The 21,015-nt window shown below is 43.9% G+C and overlaps 2 protein-coding genes across 2 annotated transcripts in view; one reads left to right on the top strand and one right to left on the bottom strand.

Moving 5' to 3' along the window:
- LOC108232480 (aryl hydrocarbon receptor) overlaps positions 1–10,389 on the bottom strand; it is a 39,845-nt gene extending 29,456 nt beyond the window's left edge. The window contains exon 1 of the mRNA XM_017410309.3: positions 9,968–10,389. Coding sequence (XP_017265798.1) covers positions 9,968–10,026 — 59 coding nt within the window. The 5' untranslated portion in view covers positions 10,027–10,389. The remainder of the gene's footprint in view (positions 1–9,967) is intronic.
- A 3,500-nt stretch (positions 10,390–13,889) lies between these two features.
- Positions 13,890–20,466, top strand: ndufa10 (NADH:ubiquinone oxidoreductase subunit A10). The gene is made up of 10 exons (XM_017410124.3): positions 13,890–14,032; positions 15,371–15,539; positions 15,626–15,841; positions 15,944–16,030; positions 16,411–16,532; positions 18,115–18,194; positions 18,358–18,412; positions 18,515–18,600; positions 18,790–18,898; positions 20,277–20,466. Exons 1-10 carry the CDS (start codon positions 13,958–13,960, stop codon positions 20,343–20,345), a joined length of 1,068 nt encoding a protein of 355 aa, XP_017265613.1. The 5' UTR covers positions 13,890–13,957; the 3' UTR covers positions 20,346–20,466.
- Positions 20,467–21,015: the final 549 nt, after the last annotated feature.

The following is a 21,015-nucleotide window of genomic DNA, read 5'->3' as shown; positions in this document are numbered from 1 at the left end:
TGGAATACAAACGTTCTGTCATCAGAACTCTACAGCATTGAGCCGAACTTGTCCCCACGAAGACAGAAGGGAAGGAAAAAAAGAACAGAAACACATCGTAAAAGCTCTCCAAACATGAGGATATCAAGTCAGCAAGGAAATCTAAAAAACAAGCCACGGAACAGAACAAGGATGAAAGGAAAAACGAACGCAAAAACGCTGTCATCCCTTATGCTGCTGGAATATCTGAGAAACTCTAGTTTCAAGTCTACTGATTCATCCATCCAGGCAACGGGCCGAACAAGCCGTGCCATCGTGCCGTTCAGATTAGAGCTGGAGGGGGGAAACTCTGGCTTCCGGACCGTATACGTATCCTGCCGCACAATTTCAAATAAATAAATCAAATAATTAAACAGCAAGGGAAAAATATAGACAAATGTAACTTCTGTGATAAAATGGACAGTAATGCATCTATCCAAGCCAATGTCGGGGTCAGTAAACGCAACATGATTGGTCAAGTGTCAGTGGGAGATAAGATATGACAGAGGTAGGAAATCCTGGTCCTGGAGGGCCACTATCCTGCATGTTTTACTTGTTTCCCTGCTCCAAAACACCTGATTCAGTGGTTTAATTACCTCTTCATGTTCTGCAGAAGCCTGTTAATCACCCATTGATTCAAATCAGGTGTGTTTTTTTTTTTTTTTGGACCAAGTGAAAAGCAAACCCGTGTGTTTAGTTTGCGGCGAGGCGCTGGAGGCGATGAAGCATGGGAAACTGGAGCACCCGAAAGGCCAGATGTGGACTGATCAAGTTGCCTCGCCTCAATCTGAGTTGGGATGCAGAACGCTCGGCGTTTGCAAGACCGCAGAGCGACAGAGGTAACGTTATGGTGACTGAATTAATAGCAAAGAAGCCGAGGCCTCATGCAGAGGAAGGGTTTGTGAAGGAATCCATCATTATTATGGCTTTCAAAACACAACATCTGATCTGAGATTTTCTTCCTAAATCCAAAAAGAAACTTATGACTGAAAATAATCATTTGTATCATATGCAATCAGTTGTACGTGCCTTGTTTTATTTTGGAGGTATTATATTGTTATTATATAAAGGCAGCAACTGTTCAAAAAAAAAAACTACAATCAGAAACATACAAATGTTTGCAAAAATAAATACACAAAAAAACCTGATAACTGTGGTTTTATTCATTTGTAATCGTTGCATCATTTGGGCTTACAAATTGAGGACTTTCTAAAACTTTTAATGGGCTCTAAGAGAGAAAAGGTTCCCCACCCCTGAGTTAGTTTAATACTCGACCGCTGTTAAAAATCCTGGCAAACCACCATGTCTGTACATACTTAATCAGTTACCAAGCAGGAAAATGACGCGTCAACTTCCTGTAGCTCATTTTTTTTAAATGGGAAGGCTCCTAAGTATATTATTTTTTAAGTGTACAAGTTCTTTTAAGGGTTGTTAAATACACATCTATTTCAGTAAAGCAATTATTACATTTTGATCAATAAAAATACATATTAACTGACCAAAATAAATAAATTTGGTGTTTTATATCAGCCATCGACTGCCCTGATTTCTACAGATCTCAGCAGAAAAACTCGTATCAGTTTTGGACTTTTGTAGAAAAATCACAGAAACATTCGGTCACGAGAACTGGATCATGATTCAGACGTGAACATGTTCCCAACAGCTCACTGGCTGTTAAAAGCTCAGTTTTTTTTTTTGGTATTTTACTGACAGAGAGCGTTTTAGGAAGCGGTGAGCACAACAGACACAATAAAGTTGAACAACAATAAAACTAAATTCACTTTACAGCAGGGGTGGGCAATCCTGGTCCTCGAGGACCACCATCCTGCATGTTTTACTTCTTTCCTTGCTTTAACACACCTGACTTGAATCAATGGGTTTCTGCAGAACATGAAGAGGTAACAACCATTGAATCAGGAGTGTTGGAGCAAGGAAAGAAGTAAAACACGCAGGATAGTGAATCGAGGACCAGGATTGCCCATCCCTGCTCTACAGGGAACTTACACTTAAAGCCATGGAGGTCAGCCACGGAGCGCTATTATCCACACCAAATAGTGTTTTTCCCTCGCCAGCGGGTCTAATAACATTGTTCTGTAAACCCTGCCACCACCAACCACCTCCCACAAAAAAAAAAAAAAAAATCCAGTTGAAGTAGTTAGTATATTCCTTCAAAGTGGTTTTGCATTATTTCCAATCATTAGAAAGTTACCAATCCAGGTAATGAAGTCATGTCAGGTCAGGAGGAGGTCTGCTTAAAGAACATGGATAAATGGGTCCCAAGCCACCTCCGAGTGTGGTCTGAGTGATCGGATCGTGTTAAAGTGTTCCTGAAACCATGGGTCCACATTTGGAAGCAGCTCCGTCCTCTTGTGACTGAACTGTCCAGGATGTATGTCGGTGTCGGGTCTGAATGGGCGCCACAGTGATCTGATTACTCCAGCAGACAACAGTCAGTGATTCGCGGGGTAAGATCTGCCACAAGCTGCACGGTTTGACCCACTTTAATCACGTCAAATTGCACGGTGTCAGCCCTGAAACTCTGAGTAGGACTCAAGAGGAGCGTATTTACAACTCGGCCAGCAAATTCCCTTTCTTTCCCCAAACTTCTCTCTTTACAGAAACTTTGGTTAATGACAGGCTATTAAATTTCCTCCTCCTCCGCTCGCTGCCCTCATACCCGAGCTCTACCTTCTCAGAAATGATCTCACTGTGAAGAAACGTTCCACAGAGACAAAAGCCAGCATTCAGAGTCCTGTTTTCTTCCTGGTTTTCAGGATCACGGGGCCGAGCAGCAGACATGGGGATGTTCCGTCTGAAAGCATGATGCTTGAACGCGTCCCTTGGTTTTGAACCGACCTCGGCAGGACAACAGCCGGGGCACGGCCTCAGAAAGCCCTGCCTCCCCTATAAGGGCAGCGTCGCTGTGACACTGACACACATTTTGTCAGCTCGGAGCAGGCGGGTCGTCCGTCCGATCCGGGAAGATGAGTCAGCGGAGCTGTGAGACGCGACGCGCATGTTCTCTGCGCTGCCGACGAACACGGCCGGCGGATCGGTTCGTGAAAGCAGCCCCTCGGCCTTTACACGGAGGCAAAAAGGAAAAACAGAACGGAGCTCTCACTTAGAGGAATACGTGGTGTGCAGAGATATGATGAATGAGCTGCTACAAGATCCGCTCCACTGAGCAGTGTGTTCATCAGACCGCCAGCAATTACAGCAGAGCGATCGCCGCGAAACGGAGACAAACACAGAAATGTGGCAACATTCGGGGGAAAAACACACAACTTAAGACACACCAGGAGGGTTAAAGAGAAAATTACCGAAGAAAAGTTAAAGGGTGTCAACGCAGCTCTTGCCTGAGACTCCCAACATCCATCATGTCTCGCCTCTAAAGCGAGAATTTAAGACTTCCTTCTGTAATCGTTTAAACTGACATAACGGGCGACGCTTTGAGGCTCAAACTGCAGAGCTGATAAGGCTGTTGCCAGTGGCTGATTACACACCTGGGTCTGTCACTCCTGGACAGCACTCATAATGAGACAGGCAGACAGAAAAGCCTCAATCAGTCATTGCACGCGAACAGTAAGGACGCGTGAAGTGACATTTTTGAAAGGGTTTCTGCCAGAACAAACTCTCTCAGTTGAAAGAACTCTAAGAGAACTTTCGAATAACTTTAAACTTAAGAAAAATAGGAAAGTTACTGCGGTTTAATATCCTAAATGTTGGGATAATCAACACCTTCAACTACGACTGGACAATCTGAAAAGTTCACAACAAAATTTGGCAGAACTTCGACACGTTTTTAGAGATTGCTGTAAAACTTTTAGAAAGTGTTCTATTAAAAAATGCCTATTTAGTGGTTAGAATAATATTATTGAATTTTTTTTTAATCTAAAAACTAGCATTAAACTGTTATTTTCCCAAAAGATTGAGTATGTTACTGGAGAAAAATATATTGTCATTATATCATTGGTACCATGTCAACATTTTGATGGTGGAAAATAAATAAATAAAAATCTGCGCTGACAAATCAAACGGGTTGACTTTTCGACTACAGCTGGTTGAAACCATGAACTAACACCCTGTTGGGTTTTTTGCACCATCAAAGTAATCTAACAGCTTTTGTTGGAGCAAACGTTCCAAGTTTTGTCATGAATATCTGAATAGATGTGAAATGGAATTCTGGGTACTTTTCCTTTTTGTGATCGATGCAGCTTATTCCAACCCACTATCCATCTATCCATCCATTTTCTTTACCCGCTTCCAGCTAGTGATAGCTAGTGCCTATCTCCAGCGGTCACTGTGCGAGAGGCGGGGGACACCCTGGACGGGTCTACAGTCCATCACAGGGACACATAGAGACAATCGGGACAACCACTCACACTCTCTTCACACCTAGGGACAATTTAAGAGTCACCAGTTAAGCTAGCATGCATGTTTTCGGTCTGTGGGAGGAAACCGGAGCACCTGGAGAGGACCGAACATGTAAACTCCACACAGAAAGGCCTGGAGGTGAGCCTGTGAGGTGACAGCTCTAACCGCTCGCCATGCCGCACCCAGGCCAAGAAAATCTTTTTTATTTTGTTTTTATTATTATTTTTAGGGGATGGTTCTGCCAGGTAGGAAAACCACAAATTCAGTGGTTGGAACCAAAATTGCAGCTGAGTCAGCACTGAGAGGAACAGATCAGCTATAAGTCGTGTTGGAAAAACTGCTGGACTGTAAGTGGCAGAAGGCTTTTGATTGTCCCACGTATTAACGCTAACGTCACAAACAGACTGTAACCTGGTTTCATCAGAAGACATTCATCCATTCATCTGACAGAACAATGACACCAGAAAAATTTTAAAAAGGCTAAAAGGCTGCTTCTTATTCCTGTGGAATAACATATATACTGTATGCAACGCTGCGTGTCCAGGGTCCCATCTCTCCTCTGTTTACTGACTGCTGGATTAAGCTCCGCCCCCACGCCACCCTGAACAGCAAGTCCAGAGAGTGATAACCAGTTTCCAGGTTTACCGCTGTGATAAAAAGTACCGTTCCTACGTTTTAAATGCCTTTTTAATAAACCAAACAAACAACGCGTGTTTTGTTGTGTTTCGTCTCTCTTTTCAAAGTAACGCTGTTTTGGAACAAACGTTTGCAAAAAGCTACAAAAGTTAGCATGTTAGCAGCTAGAATATATACAGACCCTTTCCAAAAAAATTAGAATATCACAAAAAAGTATTTTGATTTTAATATCTATCTTTTTTTATGCAAAAACTGAGACGTAGTTTTGGCTGATTTCTTCACAGTATTCTAATTTTTTGAATTCCTGTTTTTGTGGGTTTTATGAGCTGGAAGTCCAAATTATGTAAAAAATAAACAAACAAATACTTGAAATCGTTTCAACCGTGGGCTCTGAATCTATAACCTCCTATGAAAGTTTGACTTTTTAAATGGAATTATGGAAATTAAACAACTTTTCCATGATATTCTAATTTTTTGGAAAGGGTCTGTATACACAGCCTACTGCAAAACTCAGCTCATTAATTCACCAAACAAGTAACATCAGCTTGTCGGGATCTGAACATTACTTCACAAAGAGCGGAGAACTTGTTAAACCCAATTACTTTAGAATTTCAGAAATATAAATAGCCGACACTAGATTAGATTAAATGAAAATGTTAAATTTCTCAATACGCGTGATTAAAATTATGGCCTTGATCTTAAATATAATCGTAAATAAAAGATGCTACAAATAAAATCTGTCCTGGGTTCAAGGGAAAAAAAGCGGCGCAGACTGCCTGTCAACATGTTCGCTGGCGTTCTGTCTCCTGCGAATTAAAATGAAATAAAAGCAAATAAATCAAACTTTTAAAATCTTTCTTTTAATACCAGGAATCTGCGGCATTTCTGCCCCGGGTTATACGGTCAAGAACCACATGCCCAGCTATGGTCGTGCAGAAGGATTTTATGCTGATTACGCTCAGACAATAATTCAAATAATGGCCCGAGCCTGAGGCGGGCCTTCCTGGTATCCGTGCGTCCACCTGCAGAGCTTTCCCATAACCTGGATTGATTACTGCACGCTGAAAGAATGTCATCCTCATTAAAGTCGTTAGAGCCTCACTTGGGTAATTGCATGTCGACGGAGGAAAGCGCGGCGCCGTATTTCTACGCTCCCTGCACGCACGTCGCGAGCGGCCGCTGTCTTTTATTGGGCACGGGCGCTCTGCGATTAACCCAGGAGCAAACAGCCTTTGTCGCAACACCCTGCGAAAGAATACTGCTGCTTCTGATAACAGCACCGAGGCCCAGATAAGAAAGAACAAAAACAGGTTCCCGGTGAATTTTTGCAGCTCTGAGTCGTGCTGCACGACACGTACGCAAAGAGGATTATTTAGGGATGATGCGACAGCGGGCAGAAGTGCACTTCAGCCTTAACTTAGTGTTTTAGCGTTAACAACCTTCAATCAGTTTACTCTCTTTTCTTTTTTTTTTCTTTTTGGCAGACCATAAAAACTCAAGCTATTTTGAAGTTTCAGTCCTGCAGGATATCATAAAAAAGGTTGGGACAGAATCAACATTTCAAAAAGTAATGATGTGCAGCGTCCCGGTTTCAAAGTAGCGTGTCGAAGAAAGCAAACTAAAAACGATGTGCTTTTAGGGGTGCGCAGAGAGCGCTCGATCGGCGCGTTTGAGTCAGATGCGCAGCGGGGAGAACTGGCAGAACGCGCAGCGGGCGTCCTGGTCATAAAAGAGAAACTGCGGACGGGGCAGCGCTGCCGTGGAATGCCCCTGTGCGGTGACCACAGCGTTTTATGGTCGGACTCAATAGCTCCTTTGTGCAGCGGAGCCCAGCTGTCCATCCAGGAAAACCTCAGGCCCAAATCTGCAGAAACAGACGGCTCCAGACAAGCCGCCTCTTTATTTTGGGCTTCGCGCTGGGAAACAGTCCGAGCTTCCCCGGGCACACGGATCTATACTGCAGCCGCAGAGGACTCTGGGACGTAAAACCACCTCTGCGTTAAGAAGAAACGTTCACTTTGAGCCCATCACCATCTCTCCTGTCTGAGACGGAGTTATAGCCATGTTTGTGATGGCTGTGGTCAATAACCCATGGAGACATAGATCTACATTCATATACTACTTTCTAGAAGGTTTCATTAAAATCCATCCTGTGGTTCAGGAGATATTTTGCTAACAGACGAGCAAGGGTTGACTCCAGCAGTTAATGCTTTAGGCAAAGCTGTCGTACCATGAGCAGCACTCGTAGGATCGAATTTTAGGTTAATATCTGCAAAATAGATGGAGTTACAGCCGTTTTTGTGAAGGGGTTTTTAATGTCAGTTGGCTGTGGAGGCCATTTTAATCGGCTTGTTGTAGATGTCCGTTTAATAATCACTCTCTACAAGCTTCACGAAAAATTTATCTAGTGGTTCGTGGAATTTTGGTAATTATCAACACCCAGAAATGCTGTCCCATGCAAACAGAACATCAAATGTGAGAAGCGCTTCAGATTGTTCTGAAAAATCGAAATCACATCCGCAAACTCTGTGGCGTTCTGCGTTTCGCAGCACGATCCACTATTATCATCCAATTCGTCAGCGTTTCCCACGTGGCAGAGACCCAAGCCCCCTCCCCCCAACCACGAGCGCCCGAGCCACACCAAAACTGAATCAACGAATCGCGGGTATTTCGGTGCGAACTGCGACTCTCAAACTTGGGAGTCAGAGGGGAAAAAAAAACGGGGAAGCTGCCTTTCGGTAGTTTCACAACACAGGCTCTGGGGTAGCCTGGAAAAAAAAAAACACAGGTGCCCGTCTGCGAGCAGAAAACGTAACCCGAGACTGTTCTGCAGCAAGACGGAAGCCACGTATGAAGCTCATGAAGCTCATGAAGCTTGGCGGACTCGTCGCCTGTGGTCAGATGACTCCACGTCTCTGCTGCCGTTGGGGGGAATAAAAAAATAAGTAAATAAAAAGGTCACTGGGTTCTGTGTCCCAGTAATAACAACAACCAGTGCAGGATTCATCTGAAAATGTATGCAGGATATTAGAAAAAACTTGCACTGCATTATATTATCGTTTAATGATGTGATGGCATTATAAATTGAGATAAAACTCCCATTTTCACTCGCTTCTTTACATCCTCTCCTGTCTTCGCCGTCATCTAGACCAGGTGTGGGCGTCAAGGCCTGTGAGATGCCTTTGGACTGAAGATTATTAGCAGCAGAACATAAATGGACGACTTGAAATACAACCACCCATGATTTGTTGCAGCCAAGCAGCTTTTTTGTGATATTAAAATTACGCTCACTGACATAAATTTCCAACAGATTGTGCATCACTACTGTCACTTCTTTAGAGTGGATATGTTTCGAATAATCCCACAGATTTGATCGGTACGAAGACAGAAGCTGCTCTACGTCTGTAAAAAGTCTTCACATCGCTGGTGCCAACACTGGGGAGGGCCAGGAGGGCTTACAAACTCACAGAATGTGTTTGCGGTACATGGACCGGCGGGGGTCAAATCAGTACAGCAGTAACATTGGAGAGCCGTGACCCAGATTCCCAATCTTCTCCTGCAATCTATGACTATGTGTAACCTGAGGTGGAAGAAACTGAGAACTGTGTAGACACGTAGACAGATAGCCTTTTACTCATCTCGAGGTTAGAAAGACCAAGAGAAAAAAAAAAAGATATACAGCTTGAACAACGAGACGTCTGCTCAATAAGTCCACCGTTTTGTGGCACCAATTCTGCCTCTGTGGACGTGCTACCTGCTTCCTGATTAGCCGTGGCGGCCATCTTGAACTGGCTTGACCCCAACTGGTTATCAGTTGTTAACTTTGACAGTTTCATTGATATCCATCCAGCGGTTCAGGAGATATGCTGCGAACAAACGGTGTCATCTGCAAAATCTTAAAAAGCAGATCAAATCAGTGCTTAGATGTTATGTTGAGGATGACTCTCAGCTACCACCACGACAACTTTTTTGCAATGTATCTGTTAAACTGACCGAGTTGTAGCCATTTTTGTGCTAGCTAAGATCACTCGGATGTGGTAATTAGATGAATTAGTTGTATTTGTTCATCCAATCATCACTTTCTGAGAGTTTATTGATATTTATTTAGTGGTTAATGAGATAATTTGTTAACAGACAAACTAATGGGTGCTGACACACACATTATGAATAAGAGATTCTTTAAAAAAATCACAAGGCATTCTTTTTGTTATTATTTCGCAACTTTGAATGGATAATAACACAGATTTGCAGCACGTTTGGGGTCATAAACACAGCTTAAATAATTAATAAAATGGCCGAAACAATCAGTGCACAATGGTTTTTTAAATGCACCGTTTTCCAACACCAATGGAAACTCTTCAGAGCTTTAAACCGGAAGATTTAGCATAAAATCTAAATAAAAACAGGAGCCTCGTGCGGACCTCCGCTGGTAAAAAAAAAAGTTAAGTCCCAGACAAGCGAGAAGCGAACACTGCGCATGCGCCACAATCCCAGCTCGTGTTACGTTACAAAAACAGAGCCCCCGCCCTCCTCGGAGCATCGCGTGAGAGCAGCAGCCGACTCTCAAACTTGATTGTGATTAATGCGCGAGGGCAAGATGTCCATGCCAGATCCGACGAGACACTTTTTTTTTAAGGTGGTCCAAAGTTATAGAGCCGCTCCGGCGGAGCTGACGACGCGACTCGGCTTCACCGAGCTGACCGTCTTCGCGACGGCTCGGACCGCTCCAACAAACCGTTTAAACGCCAGAAAGTTAACATGGCGGCGAGAAGTAACCCGCCGCAGTGCACGCAGTCCACCTTAATTCACAGCCCGAATGATTTCCTAACTTCATTATGAGCAAACCAGCTTTACACGCGTTGAGTAAGAGCCAGTCAAAATCTATTTTTTTAAGTTTATTTTACCAGCACAAATACACCCCTGCGTCGCCAAAACTCACTGCTTGAGGACGGGCTTCTTCCTCTTCTTGTTGGCGTACGTCCCCGGGTTATTGAACATGGTGTCACTCGGTTCAGAACCGACTTTTCTCCGGACTCTTTTCTTTCCTCCACCTCCCCTGAGTTTCTTGAAGGAAGCTGGGGAGGAAGGAGGTCGGGGCGTGGGGGGGTCTCTGCGGCGGTTCGGTGCCGCTCTGACAGCTCTCCGGGGCCGGTGACGCTGCGCTGACCTTGGCGGTTCGACCCGGGCGAGGTGGGCTCGGACTCCTGGAAGTTCGGCGAGAGCGGGGGACCGCGGAGGACGAGAATCCAGACTGTACGTCCAGCCCCTTCTCTCTGGATAAACAACGCCGCCTTATTATTACAACTCGGAGTCACTTGAGTTTGTTCTCTCTCTCTTACACACCCACTCACACACACACATACACACACACGGGCGCGCGCGCGGGGCGTTTTCAGGAAATGTGTACAGTCTATCCGAGCTGCGATTTAAGGTGGACCGGGCTCAAACTTTATGCTTTTTTTTTTTTTTTTCCTTTTGCAATAAAAGCTGTGATTTGTGTGGAGGTTCTGACACGACTCCAAGTTACAAAACACATTTCCCTCTGAAAGAATCTGCAACACAATGAGCACTTACAAAACAGCTCACATAAAAGTTGAAAACAAAATCTAAACAAACAAAAAAATAAGTGCTTATCCACAAAATACACTGCACTGTCACACTTTATAACATGTAATTATTAACATGACGCAGTTAGGGTTCATATTGAACAAATAAGGCAATAAACGAAAGGGCGAAAGGCATATCGCCTGCCACGTTTTAAACCGATGTTAAGAAAGCTGTCGCTGTTTAGGTCAAACTTTGACATTCACATGATGCACAGTCTGGTGAGATATGGCGACATGTCACACTCAGTGCTGAGGAGGAGGCAGCTATTACCAAACCAGATTTTAATCTCATCATCTGTGAAGCCCACTTAGTTAAAGCCGTTTTTGTGATTGCTCAGGTTGATCAATTATATATATATATATATATATATATCCAGTGACTGATGCCTGAAAGTTGCATTCATTAACATCCATCCGTTAGCTCATTTAGTTCAGATTATTTAGACGGCGCCAAGTCACAGCAAAAGTCGTGTCTGAGCGCTGGACAGAAACATTCACATGTGTTATAAAAAGACAATTAGTGAAAGTTACCTATCTAAGGAAGCCAGGAGACTGAGTTGAAGTTTACTTTTGTCTCAGTCTGCCATCCTGAGACAGCAGACTGACAAGAATCGGCTCCCTTTTAACTGGAAGAAACCTTCAGCAGAACCAGAACCAGGCTGGTCTGAGGACAGGCGGCCATCTGCCTCGACCGGCCGGGGTCAGCGAGGACAGGAAAGAGGACGCAGACAAACACAGAATGGCTGGGTCAAGTGTGGTTTCTGCAGGGAGGCAAACAAACATCAGCAACAAAAAAAAAGTGTTAATGATTGAAATAATTACAGTAGAGCCGTTAAAGACAGCAGCAGAAGGAGGAAATGAGCTCAGTTTGTTCTCCAGTCTATGGCAGCAGAACTAAGGGATAGCTCAGGAAACCCTAACTATAGTATTTATCAAAAAAGGAAAGTCTTAAGCCTGGTGTTAAAAGTAGACAGGGTGTCAGCCTCATGGACAGAAACTGGAAGTTGGTTCAACAAGAGAGGAGTCTGAGAACTGAAAGCTCTGCCTCCTGTTCTACTTTTAGAAACTCCAGGACCCACAAATAAACCTGCTGTCTGAGAGCAAAGAGCTACGTTATGGAACAACAAGATCTTCAATAAGATGAAGCTTCATTGTTGAGAGCTTTGTTAGAAGCAAGATTTTGTTTATAATATTAGTGATCTTACAGGTGGAAGAAAGCGATCCTGATAACAATTTTAAGTTGGGGTTAAAAGTCATATCCCGATCCAAAATTACGCCGAGGTTCTTTACATCAGAACTGGAGGCCAACCAGAGGACGTGAAAGGCTGCAAAGCCTATTCCTAAGATGCTCCGATCTAGAAGAGATGAAAACAAATTTTGGAACAGAAGATTACAAACCGTATGTGAAAATCACACGTAAAAAGTTGCACTGGACAACGATTGCAGATGCAGATGAGAGGGAAGAAGTGAATGAAGATCAAACTTTAAGAATCAAATAAATAGGTTTATGAGACGACAAACAAAATACTAAAAGAAATCCAGGTAGAGTGCACTCTTTCTGTGTAAAAGCTCACGTAGAAAGCTCCCCTCACTCGCCTTTTGATGTCTTCCTGCTCAGGGACTGCAGGCAGAAAATCGCAGCCTTTGCCAAAACCGTATTACAATACACGCCTCCCTGTTTGATTTACAAGGCTAGTGTTTTTTTTTTATTGTGCATTGTCCTTTATTGAATAAATGTCAAATTCAATTCAAATTCATTGCGGCACTCGGTATATAATTAGCTTTTAATAAACGTGAACATGAACAGACACATCAAGCAGAACAAAACATCAATGGCAGTGTCATTTTTTTCTAGTGTTACTGACTCCTTATACCAGCTACGTGTGTTTGTGTGCCTTTCTGTCAGTACACAACAAGTGTGTCTCACTTGTTTCTAAATTTTACTAATGTGCTGAAACTGAAAATAGTAGTAGTTTTACATTATTACTCATTTATGGGAGGTGTAAATTGACCTAAGTGCTGCAATGCCGGGTAGCTCAGATTACTCTGGAGTACAGATTTTATTTTTATTTACGAACTATTTTCATTACCGACAGCATACACATCTACGTGCCATGTTTTCTTTTTTTGTTAATTTGAAGAACTGGCTCCAATAATTACCATATACAGTAACAACTGATGGCAAAACAGATGAGTTTTGAATGAGATTTTTCTTTAACGATAATATTTATCATCTGCTCCCGTCCTGGGAGTAACAATGCCCACGTAGCACCTACCAATATGGCGGAGAAAATTCTTGCCTCCTTAGAACAGACTGCACTGTGGCCGGCCATTCCAGGGTGTCTCTGAACGTGATGGTCTGAACAAAACTGAAAGTGAAGTACCATCTTGTGGTTGCAACCGGCATGACCACAGCTAAAAGTTGAAAAAGTATGTGTATATATAAATATTTTTTATCCTCTGTTTTTAGCATGTTTGGGGTTGTTTTGTTCCAGCAGTCCAGATGTCCTTCAGTCAGTCAGTAGAATTAGTAGGGCTTGTCAGATATTTGTGAGCTCTAGCACATGTAGGGTTGAGAGGACATGAGACATCAGTTATTTAAACAAAATAATCTAAAAAAAAGACTTGAAAAATGTGTGTTTTCTGCGAGAATGCATTATGATTGCTGAGTTCTGCATGACTTCAGCAAAGTAAGTTGAATAATGGCTGGACCTTCGATGATAGCTGAAATATTTGAAGGAGAGGGACAGACACAAGGGGCAGAAGGACAGACGTAGAGGGGGGGAAAAGCATAAGAAGACAAAAACGATACACATGGAGACAAAAGGGATGTGTAAGGAGACTGTAAAGATGCATTTGGGGACTAAAAGAAATGAAAACGAATCAATAAAAAGACAAAAATCATAAATGAGAACAGTAAAAGCACACTTAAGGAGACAAAAAATACTAAAAAAGGACTCATTAAAAACACAAACAGTAAGCACAAAAAGACAAAATGGAGACACATGGAGATAAACAAACAAAAGGACATAAGAAAACAAGAATGCATAAGAACCCAAAATATGCCTTAGAGACATAAAAAGACAAAATGGACGCATAAGGAGACATATTAAAGAGTTTAATATTGAAAAGGAACTCTTGTGGATTACTGTGTACTAACTCAGAGACTAAATACAATCTTAGCCACAGACGGGGCAGAAGATGGCGGTATAGGACCGTTTACAGGAAAATAACTGTAAATAAAGAAGAAGAAGAAGAAGAAAACGTGCGGTTCACTTCCGGGTCGCGCTGCTTGTTCGGGTCAGTGTTTGGAGGACAGCTTCATGGCCCTGACCGTGACCCGGCTGCTCGTCCCGGCGAGAGCAGCTGCTCTCAGATCGGGGCGCCTTATTCAGAAGGTGAGCGCCGGAACCGCGCCGGTTCGGTTCGGTACCGGGCTCGACACAAACGCCCGTGGGTTTACTAAGGACGAGCTAACGCCGCGCTAGCCCCGCGGCTGCTAACAGTGGGTCACCAGCGAGGATGTTTGTTTACCGCTCACTTTACGCTTGTTTACAGACGACAAAGGAAAAGTAAACCAACGAGGTGTCACTATGGAGAGTTTTTAGTTAGTCTTAAACTAAGATAATCTCATGTAAACTATTTATATTTTTCTATTGCTGAAGGCCCACCTCTGGACGTGCACTGCACATTAACCTAGCCTATAAATATTACAGTTTGGTATTTGTTAATACTCAACACTTGTCCCTTCATGTGTGTGTGGATGTGGGGATGAATGACTGAAGTGTAAAGCGGATTGGGGTCCTTGGACTACATAAAGGGCTAAACAAGTACAAACCATTTACTATAAATAGACAATAAATGAAATGAAGTGTAATGTTGAAAAAACCCCACAAAGTTGTAGCTGAAACTATGAGGTGGCTCGTTCAGAGCATGTGCTGTTAATGACTCTCAGCTACTACCACATCAAGATTTTTAGCTCAACATCTGTCAAATTGAATAAGGTATAGTCAGTTTTGTGTTGGCTAATGACCATCTTGAATTGGGCTGACTCTAAAAGTTAACCAGTTGTAGATGTGCATCTAATAAGTGCTTCTGGAAGGTTTCTTTCAAATCTGTCCCGTGGTTCGTGAGATATTTTGCCAACAGACAATGAGCTGGTTTTAAACACTTAGGAGGGAAAAAAAAGTATGAGGCCCGTGGTGGCGAAAAAGCGTGAAAATGTAGGTTTTTGCTGTTATAGAGACGCCATCGAACAATCCCAGTAACTAAAATGTAGTTTAATCTACTTTTTAAATTAGTTTTCTAACAGGCGTGTCTTTTTGATTCTATTAAAATTGATAATTATTTTGGCTGCTGTATCACTGGGAAATCCATTTGTATAATTTTTAGGCGTCATTACGGACCTTGAGGATTCCCTTTTATCAAATATGTGGCTGGACTTCTCGATAACATCACTTCAGACCACCGAAAAAATATAGTTTTCAAACCAGCGCTCTCATAAACAAAACCAGCTTGATGCCAGCTGGTGATAACGAACTGCGAATCATTTTGAAGCCTTTGAGATGAAAACAATCATAACTAAATATTGAAACATTCCTTTTTGTGACCCATTTTACCAGCAGTTGGGAGTTTGAAAATCGAAAAAGTGTGTGGATCCTTTTGTTCAGTTTTCTCCAGGACTCCGTCGTCTTCTGCTACCAGCCGATGTGAAGTCTTGTTGTCTTGTCACGCAGGCGAGTATTCACACGACCTCTGTGAGAAGCCTGCAGTATGGCTTTTGGGCCTACATCCTGGGTGAGAGGACCACGCCGCGGTTGAAGCAGTCCAGTAAGATCATCACCGTGGACGGGAATCTGGCGTCAGGAAAAGGAGAGCTGGCCCAGAAACTGGCCGATAACCTGGGTAACGGTCGATCTGCGGCCACACTCGGCAGGTGTTTCCCCGCTTTTAGGCGCCCCTCTGTGACGAACTGTTTTCTGTTTCTGCAGGGATGCTCTACATGCCCGAGGCCGACACCTTCTACATGGACAAGATGACGGGGGAGAAGGAGCCCCTCCCGCTCGACTACAACGGGATGTGCAGCCTGGAGAGGTTCTACACGGACCCCAAAGCTGCGGATGGGAACAGCTACAGGCTGCAGCTGTGGATGTACCTCATGAGGCTGCTGCAGTACTCCGACGCCATCGAACACCTGCTCGTCACAGGTACCACGGGCAAAAAAACGTGTTTCCTCATCAGCTGCGGGAAAGAGTTTGGTGGCGACGGAATGTCTGATCTTTACCCCGACCTTCTTTGCTTTTTTTAAGGCCAAGGAGTGATCCTGGAGCGATCCCCGTTCAGCGACATGGTCTTCCTGGAAGCCATGTTCAAACAGGGCTACATCCGGAAGGAGTGTAAGTACACTACCATGTCCTCCGCGTGCAGCTTTACATGTACTGAGCACATCAAACACAACCACATCACAGGGTTCCTGCACAGAATGGAAAAGTATGGAGTTTGATTTTAGGGCCTTTCAGGTCTGAATAAGTATGGAAAAACATTAGTGTTTCCAGACTTTATTGCAATTTCTACAAATGTAAAACTCTAAATGTCTAAAAGTTATTGAATTGAGCTGATATTTTTCACTGAGGGGAACATCTGTAACTTGATGTGATCCGCTGATGTGGATAAGAGTTTTTCTTTAATCTGTCTAAACACGTGGTGGGGATGGAGAGGGCGCCCCCGAGTTGGCGCATGCACGACTCATGCTGATTCTCGTTCCCGCGGCCCACAGGTGTGGAGCACTACAACCAGATCAAGAACATCAGCGTCAACGAGTTCCTTCCCCCACACCTTGTCATCTACGTCGACGTGCCGGCCGAGGACGTGCAGAGGAAGCTCAAGCAGAGCGGGAAGGTACGGTCGGTTGACGGTCTTCACTTTCGTCTGCATCCAAACATAACACCCCAAAATCTGCTGGCTGCCAGTGCACAAACAAAGCACATATTTATTGGAGGAACATGAGTGAAACAAGGAATTTTTATTATTTGAGCTCGGTTTTTACACTTTTGTGCTGAAGAGATCTGATCTTTAGGAATCTGGTACACACACACCTCAAAAACTACACAATACATTTATATTGTAAGCATATGTGAGTTTGTTTTGCAGATAATTAAAAGTACCAAACCTGAAAACCCGTCACATCGTAAAAACAGACGCAGTCTTTTTTTCTCCCGCGGGGGGTTCTGCTCCGATAAAACCGCTACTGAGTCGGATCTCTTTGCTCTGCCAATAAAGGCTGCGAGACTCGACCCCGACCCGCCCGGCGTTCTCCAAAAAGAGCAAACTGTTTTCAGATCAAGGAAGGAAAAAGAGGTGATCAATGGATGGTTCATGAAACACCTTCAGGTCTAAAACAGAAGCTTATATTTTAGGTTACTGTGGATAGTAGTTCTGTTGAATATGAAGTGTAACTCTTAATAACTCAGAATAAATGTTAGATTGTTTTGACACCAAGCGACAATGCAGTGAGCAAGGATCTGGAGGGCTCTTCCTACTAAGATGGTCGGTCGTTGAGCCAGGCCAGGCGAGAGGAGCCGGAGGTGGACGGCACACGTCCACGGGCTGGCTCCCCGCGGACGCACGAGACGCCGGGCGGGCACCGCCGCTCACAGGAGCAGGTGGTCGGACTGTTGTCCTTCAGGGCTGTCGTTGGTCCGGCAGCAGTGGCCTGGGAGTTAAAAATCACCCAGTGTTTGTGAGAGGGGAGTTTTTTTTTTTTTTTTTATCAGCTTGATGAGAGCACGCAGGTCGTTCTCACAAATGAATTGGAGACAGGTTCTGGACGCTTCCGGGCACTAGGAGTAGACCTTGGGGAACACCGCAGAAGGAGCTGGAGTGTTGCTTTAGTGGTAGAAAACGGATGTTTATGTAGGACAGCGGTGTCTGATCCTGGTCCTGGAGGGGCCACTATCCTGCAGGTTTTAGTTGTTTCTCTGCTTTGACACACCTGATTTGAATGAATGAGTGATTAACAGCTGTCTGCAGAACTCGAAGAGCAGAGAAACAACTACAACCTGCAGGACGGTGGTCCCTCCAGGACCAGGATAGACGCCACTGATGTAGGCGCTTCTCATGATTCTGTATCGTAGGCCCTTTTTAGGTCTAAAAATACTGCTCCGACTGCATTACCATCATCTAAAGACCTTTTAATATTTTCTATAAAATAACGAATAGCCAGTTCTGTTGAATAGCCTGAATGAAACCCAGACTGTTTTGGGTGGAGAAGCTTGACTTTTTTTCTCCAGAAAACTGACAGCATTTTTTTATTTTTTATTTTTAACAATCAAAGGAAACAGAGAGTTTACTTCCTGAAACTTCCTGGGGTGAATTGTATTCTTTTTGGGTGCTCTTGTTGGGGAGGGATGGTGTAAAAAATGTTTAAAAACAAGCTTTTTAGCCCACAGTCTGACATCACCACGTATTGTCTTATTTGCAGTCCTACCTGCAAAACGTGCCGCTGCAGTATCTGAAGAGCATCGAAGATTCCTACAAGAAGTCTTTCCTCCCCAGCATCAGGTAGGCGCACGGCAAAACCGCGCATCGGATATGCGCGTCACGTCCAGGAAGCTGCCATGTTGTCCAGCTTTGATTACAGTCATTATTTAAGCTGTTAGTCAGTCCGAGCGAGTGGGAGCCGGGAAACGAGTTTTCTCTTTTCTCTCTTTTTTTTTTTTTTCAGAGAAACCTCTGAAGTGCTCGCTTACGATGCAGTCCAAGCTCAGGACGTAGAGAAGGTAGGCGTTTGGACCAGATGGAGTCAATAATTCTCCAACGTGACTTTGTTTCCTAAAACGTGTTTTGTTTTGTTTTGTTTTTTTCCTGCGGCCTTCACGCAGGTGACAGAGGACATCGAGAACCTGAAGTTTGAGAAGGGGCCGTGGCGGGATCAGGGGGATGTCGACTTTCATCACATGAGGGTGCTGTAAGTTCTCCAGCATGCCAGTCCAAAAAAAAAACCCCAGAGTAAACACACAAGCACGCCTCAGCCTGTGTGCTGAGAGTTGCAAAGCACCTAAACTAAATAAAAGCGTTTCTTTCTCGCTTTGATCCGGGGATGTCTAAACGAGCTCCACATGCGCAGCTTCTCACAGCCTCGGCGTGTCTCTTTCAGCGCGGGGAACAAGGACCGAGTGGCCGCCCTGACCCAGATCCCCGTGTTCCTGCCCGAGATCACCATCGGATCCCACGATTACGATCAAAAGTACCACGCCTACAAATTGGTAAGTCCCCGCGCGGCGTTGCGGGGTTGCTTAAATCTGTGATCTCCTGCTGCTTTTGTAAGTTTGTCTCTCTCAGTCTCTATTTTCATTTAAATGGAACCAAAATAACTTAAGAATTCAGGGTTTTAATGAATTATTTGAACTGTTCTTTTTTTTCAGGGTGGAAGGATTTTACAACATACAACTTGAATTATTTTTAAATCCAAGAATTAGGTGCACAAGTTAAAACTTAGGGTGGATTTCCTCTGATGTCTGATAGCCGTACACCCCCACTAATATTTGGTTAAATGTCTCCTAGCAAGCGTCACCTGGACCACAGGCTTTTTGTGTCCATTAACAAGCTAAAACTCTACTGATTCTGCAAAGGACGGATCGAATATCAGCCAAAGTTCATCAGGAATTTGTTTTTCTCGCTGCGTTTCCTTCAACGCGTCGGGTCTGACCTGCAGATGAAATTAAGGACGGGACTTCCGCTGCATCTTTGCGGATTTTGCTGCTGCTGTTTTGTTTCTCGCGTCCCCTCTGCACACGATGAGCCGGCCTTTCATTTTTTCTCTCCGGATAAGTTGCATTACGATGCGCCGAGCACTTTATTAAAAGTTACAAATCTATAATAAGCAACCTTTCCTTTCCGGAACTCGGCTCCTTTTTATGCCGAGGTTTTTATTTATTTTTTTATTTTTATATATATTTCTCTACCCTTTTCTGAGCCACCCGGTCGGCTTGATGAAACTCATTTTCCTGCGCTGAAATATCGAGCCGCTCGTAGTTACAAATGCCAGCTGTGGAATATTCCACCAGGCCGTTTGTATCATCGGTCTTGCGGGGGAAACATTTGGGTCTGACCTTTTCTGTTTATTGACTGGAGACGTTTTTGTCTCCCCCTGCCGCATGGGCCGCGCGACGTAATGCAACAGGAGGCCGCGACCTGACATTTCGCTCCGAGCCGGGATCTCGGAGGGCAGAGCGAGGATGGCGACGTGCGGCGGCAGCGTCTGCGGCAGAGGCGTCCTCTCTCAGCACATTTCAGTCAGCGGAGGAAAGTTAGGAAAGGATGTTTACATCACGAATGTGCCGCGGCGTCCGGACAGCTGAAGAGGTTTCAGCTCGAGTCTGGAGGAAAAAAATGTCTCAACAAAAAAAAAAAAAAGGTTTTCAAGACTAAAGTCCCTGGTTTGACAAAACATGCAACCCAAATCAGTTTGTTCAAAGAACCTGTGCATAAAAAGGAAATCCAAACTTCCGACTGCATCATTTTCCTGTTTTAAACACAAACTGGGATTGTGGTTTTAAATTGTTTGGCCCGTCATTAACAGCAGAAACCTCCTAATGATCCTAATTCAATGTTTTAACTGTTTTTTGTTTTTTTTTCTCTCAGTTGCCTGGGAAGAAGTTTGCCCCTGGTTATAATGAAGACGTGGGAGACAAATACATCTGGCTAAAGTGAATCGTCTTTAGTTTCCTTCCTCTCTAGCTGTTGGCTGATCAACTCTGCGATCTCATTTTGTTGTACAGCCTGATTATAAATGTATGTATTAATTATTAATAAAAAAAAAACTTAAAAGCAATGTTTTCCAAGTTTTATTTCTTACACAAGACCATGAGGGAAAAGCCGAACTGTTCCGGTTTATCAGATCAGTTCGGATCATTCCGCTCACTCTCAGCATGCAGCGTCATTTCAGTAACGGGCCGTAAAGCCCGAGGTCCTGCTGGTCGTTTTAGTGCCGACTCGTGGGACAAATGCCTCAACATGTTGGAAAAACAATTAAAAAAAAACAGCTTTCCAGGCAGCTCGGCGCTTCGTCCCTGAAGAACGGCAGCAACAGTGCCACCATGTGGTCACAGACGAGCTGCGAGGCTGGATTTATGATTGTGCCTGAGCACTGCAGGTGATGAGAAGGCCTCTTTAAATCCAAGTGTTTATTCTTGTTCTTGCACTGAATTAATTGCCTTTTGGCGGGGCTTTAACATGCCTCCTGGGGAACGCCTCAACTGAATTTTGTGGTGTTATAAGGATGTGAAAAGCAGCAAACTTTGGCAGAATGAAGACCTAGTTTGAATTAGAGATCTCAGATTTATCGCACATGTTGAGCTCACAAAGGCACACAGAAAAAAAA

This window comes from Kryptolebias marmoratus, linkage group LG6 (genome assembly GCF_001649575.2).
Source record: "Kryptolebias marmoratus isolate JLee-2015 linkage group LG6, ASM164957v2, whole genome shotgun sequence".
Classification (NCBI taxonomy): Eukaryota; Metazoa; Chordata; class Actinopteri; order Cyprinodontiformes; family Rivulidae; genus Kryptolebias; species Kryptolebias marmoratus.
Note: the sequence above shows the minus strand (reverse complement) of the source record. Positions and strands in the feature narration are given on the sequence as shown.

Bases quoted from the DNA above. Each gene is read 5' to 3' on its own strand.
- ndufa10 (XM_017410124.3), top strand. From the start codon at position 13,958: ATGGCCCTGACCGTGACCCGGCTGCTCGTCCCGGCGAGAGCAGCTGCT. The intron at 16,533-18,114 runs GTACGGTCGGTT...TCTTATTTGCAG, and splicing joins AGCTCAAGCAGAGCGGGAAG to TCCTACCTGCAAAACGTGCC. The intron at 18,899-20,276 runs GTAAGTCCCCGC...TTTTTCTCTCAG, and splicing joins AGTACCACGCCTACAAATTG to TTGCCTGGGAAGAAGTTTGC.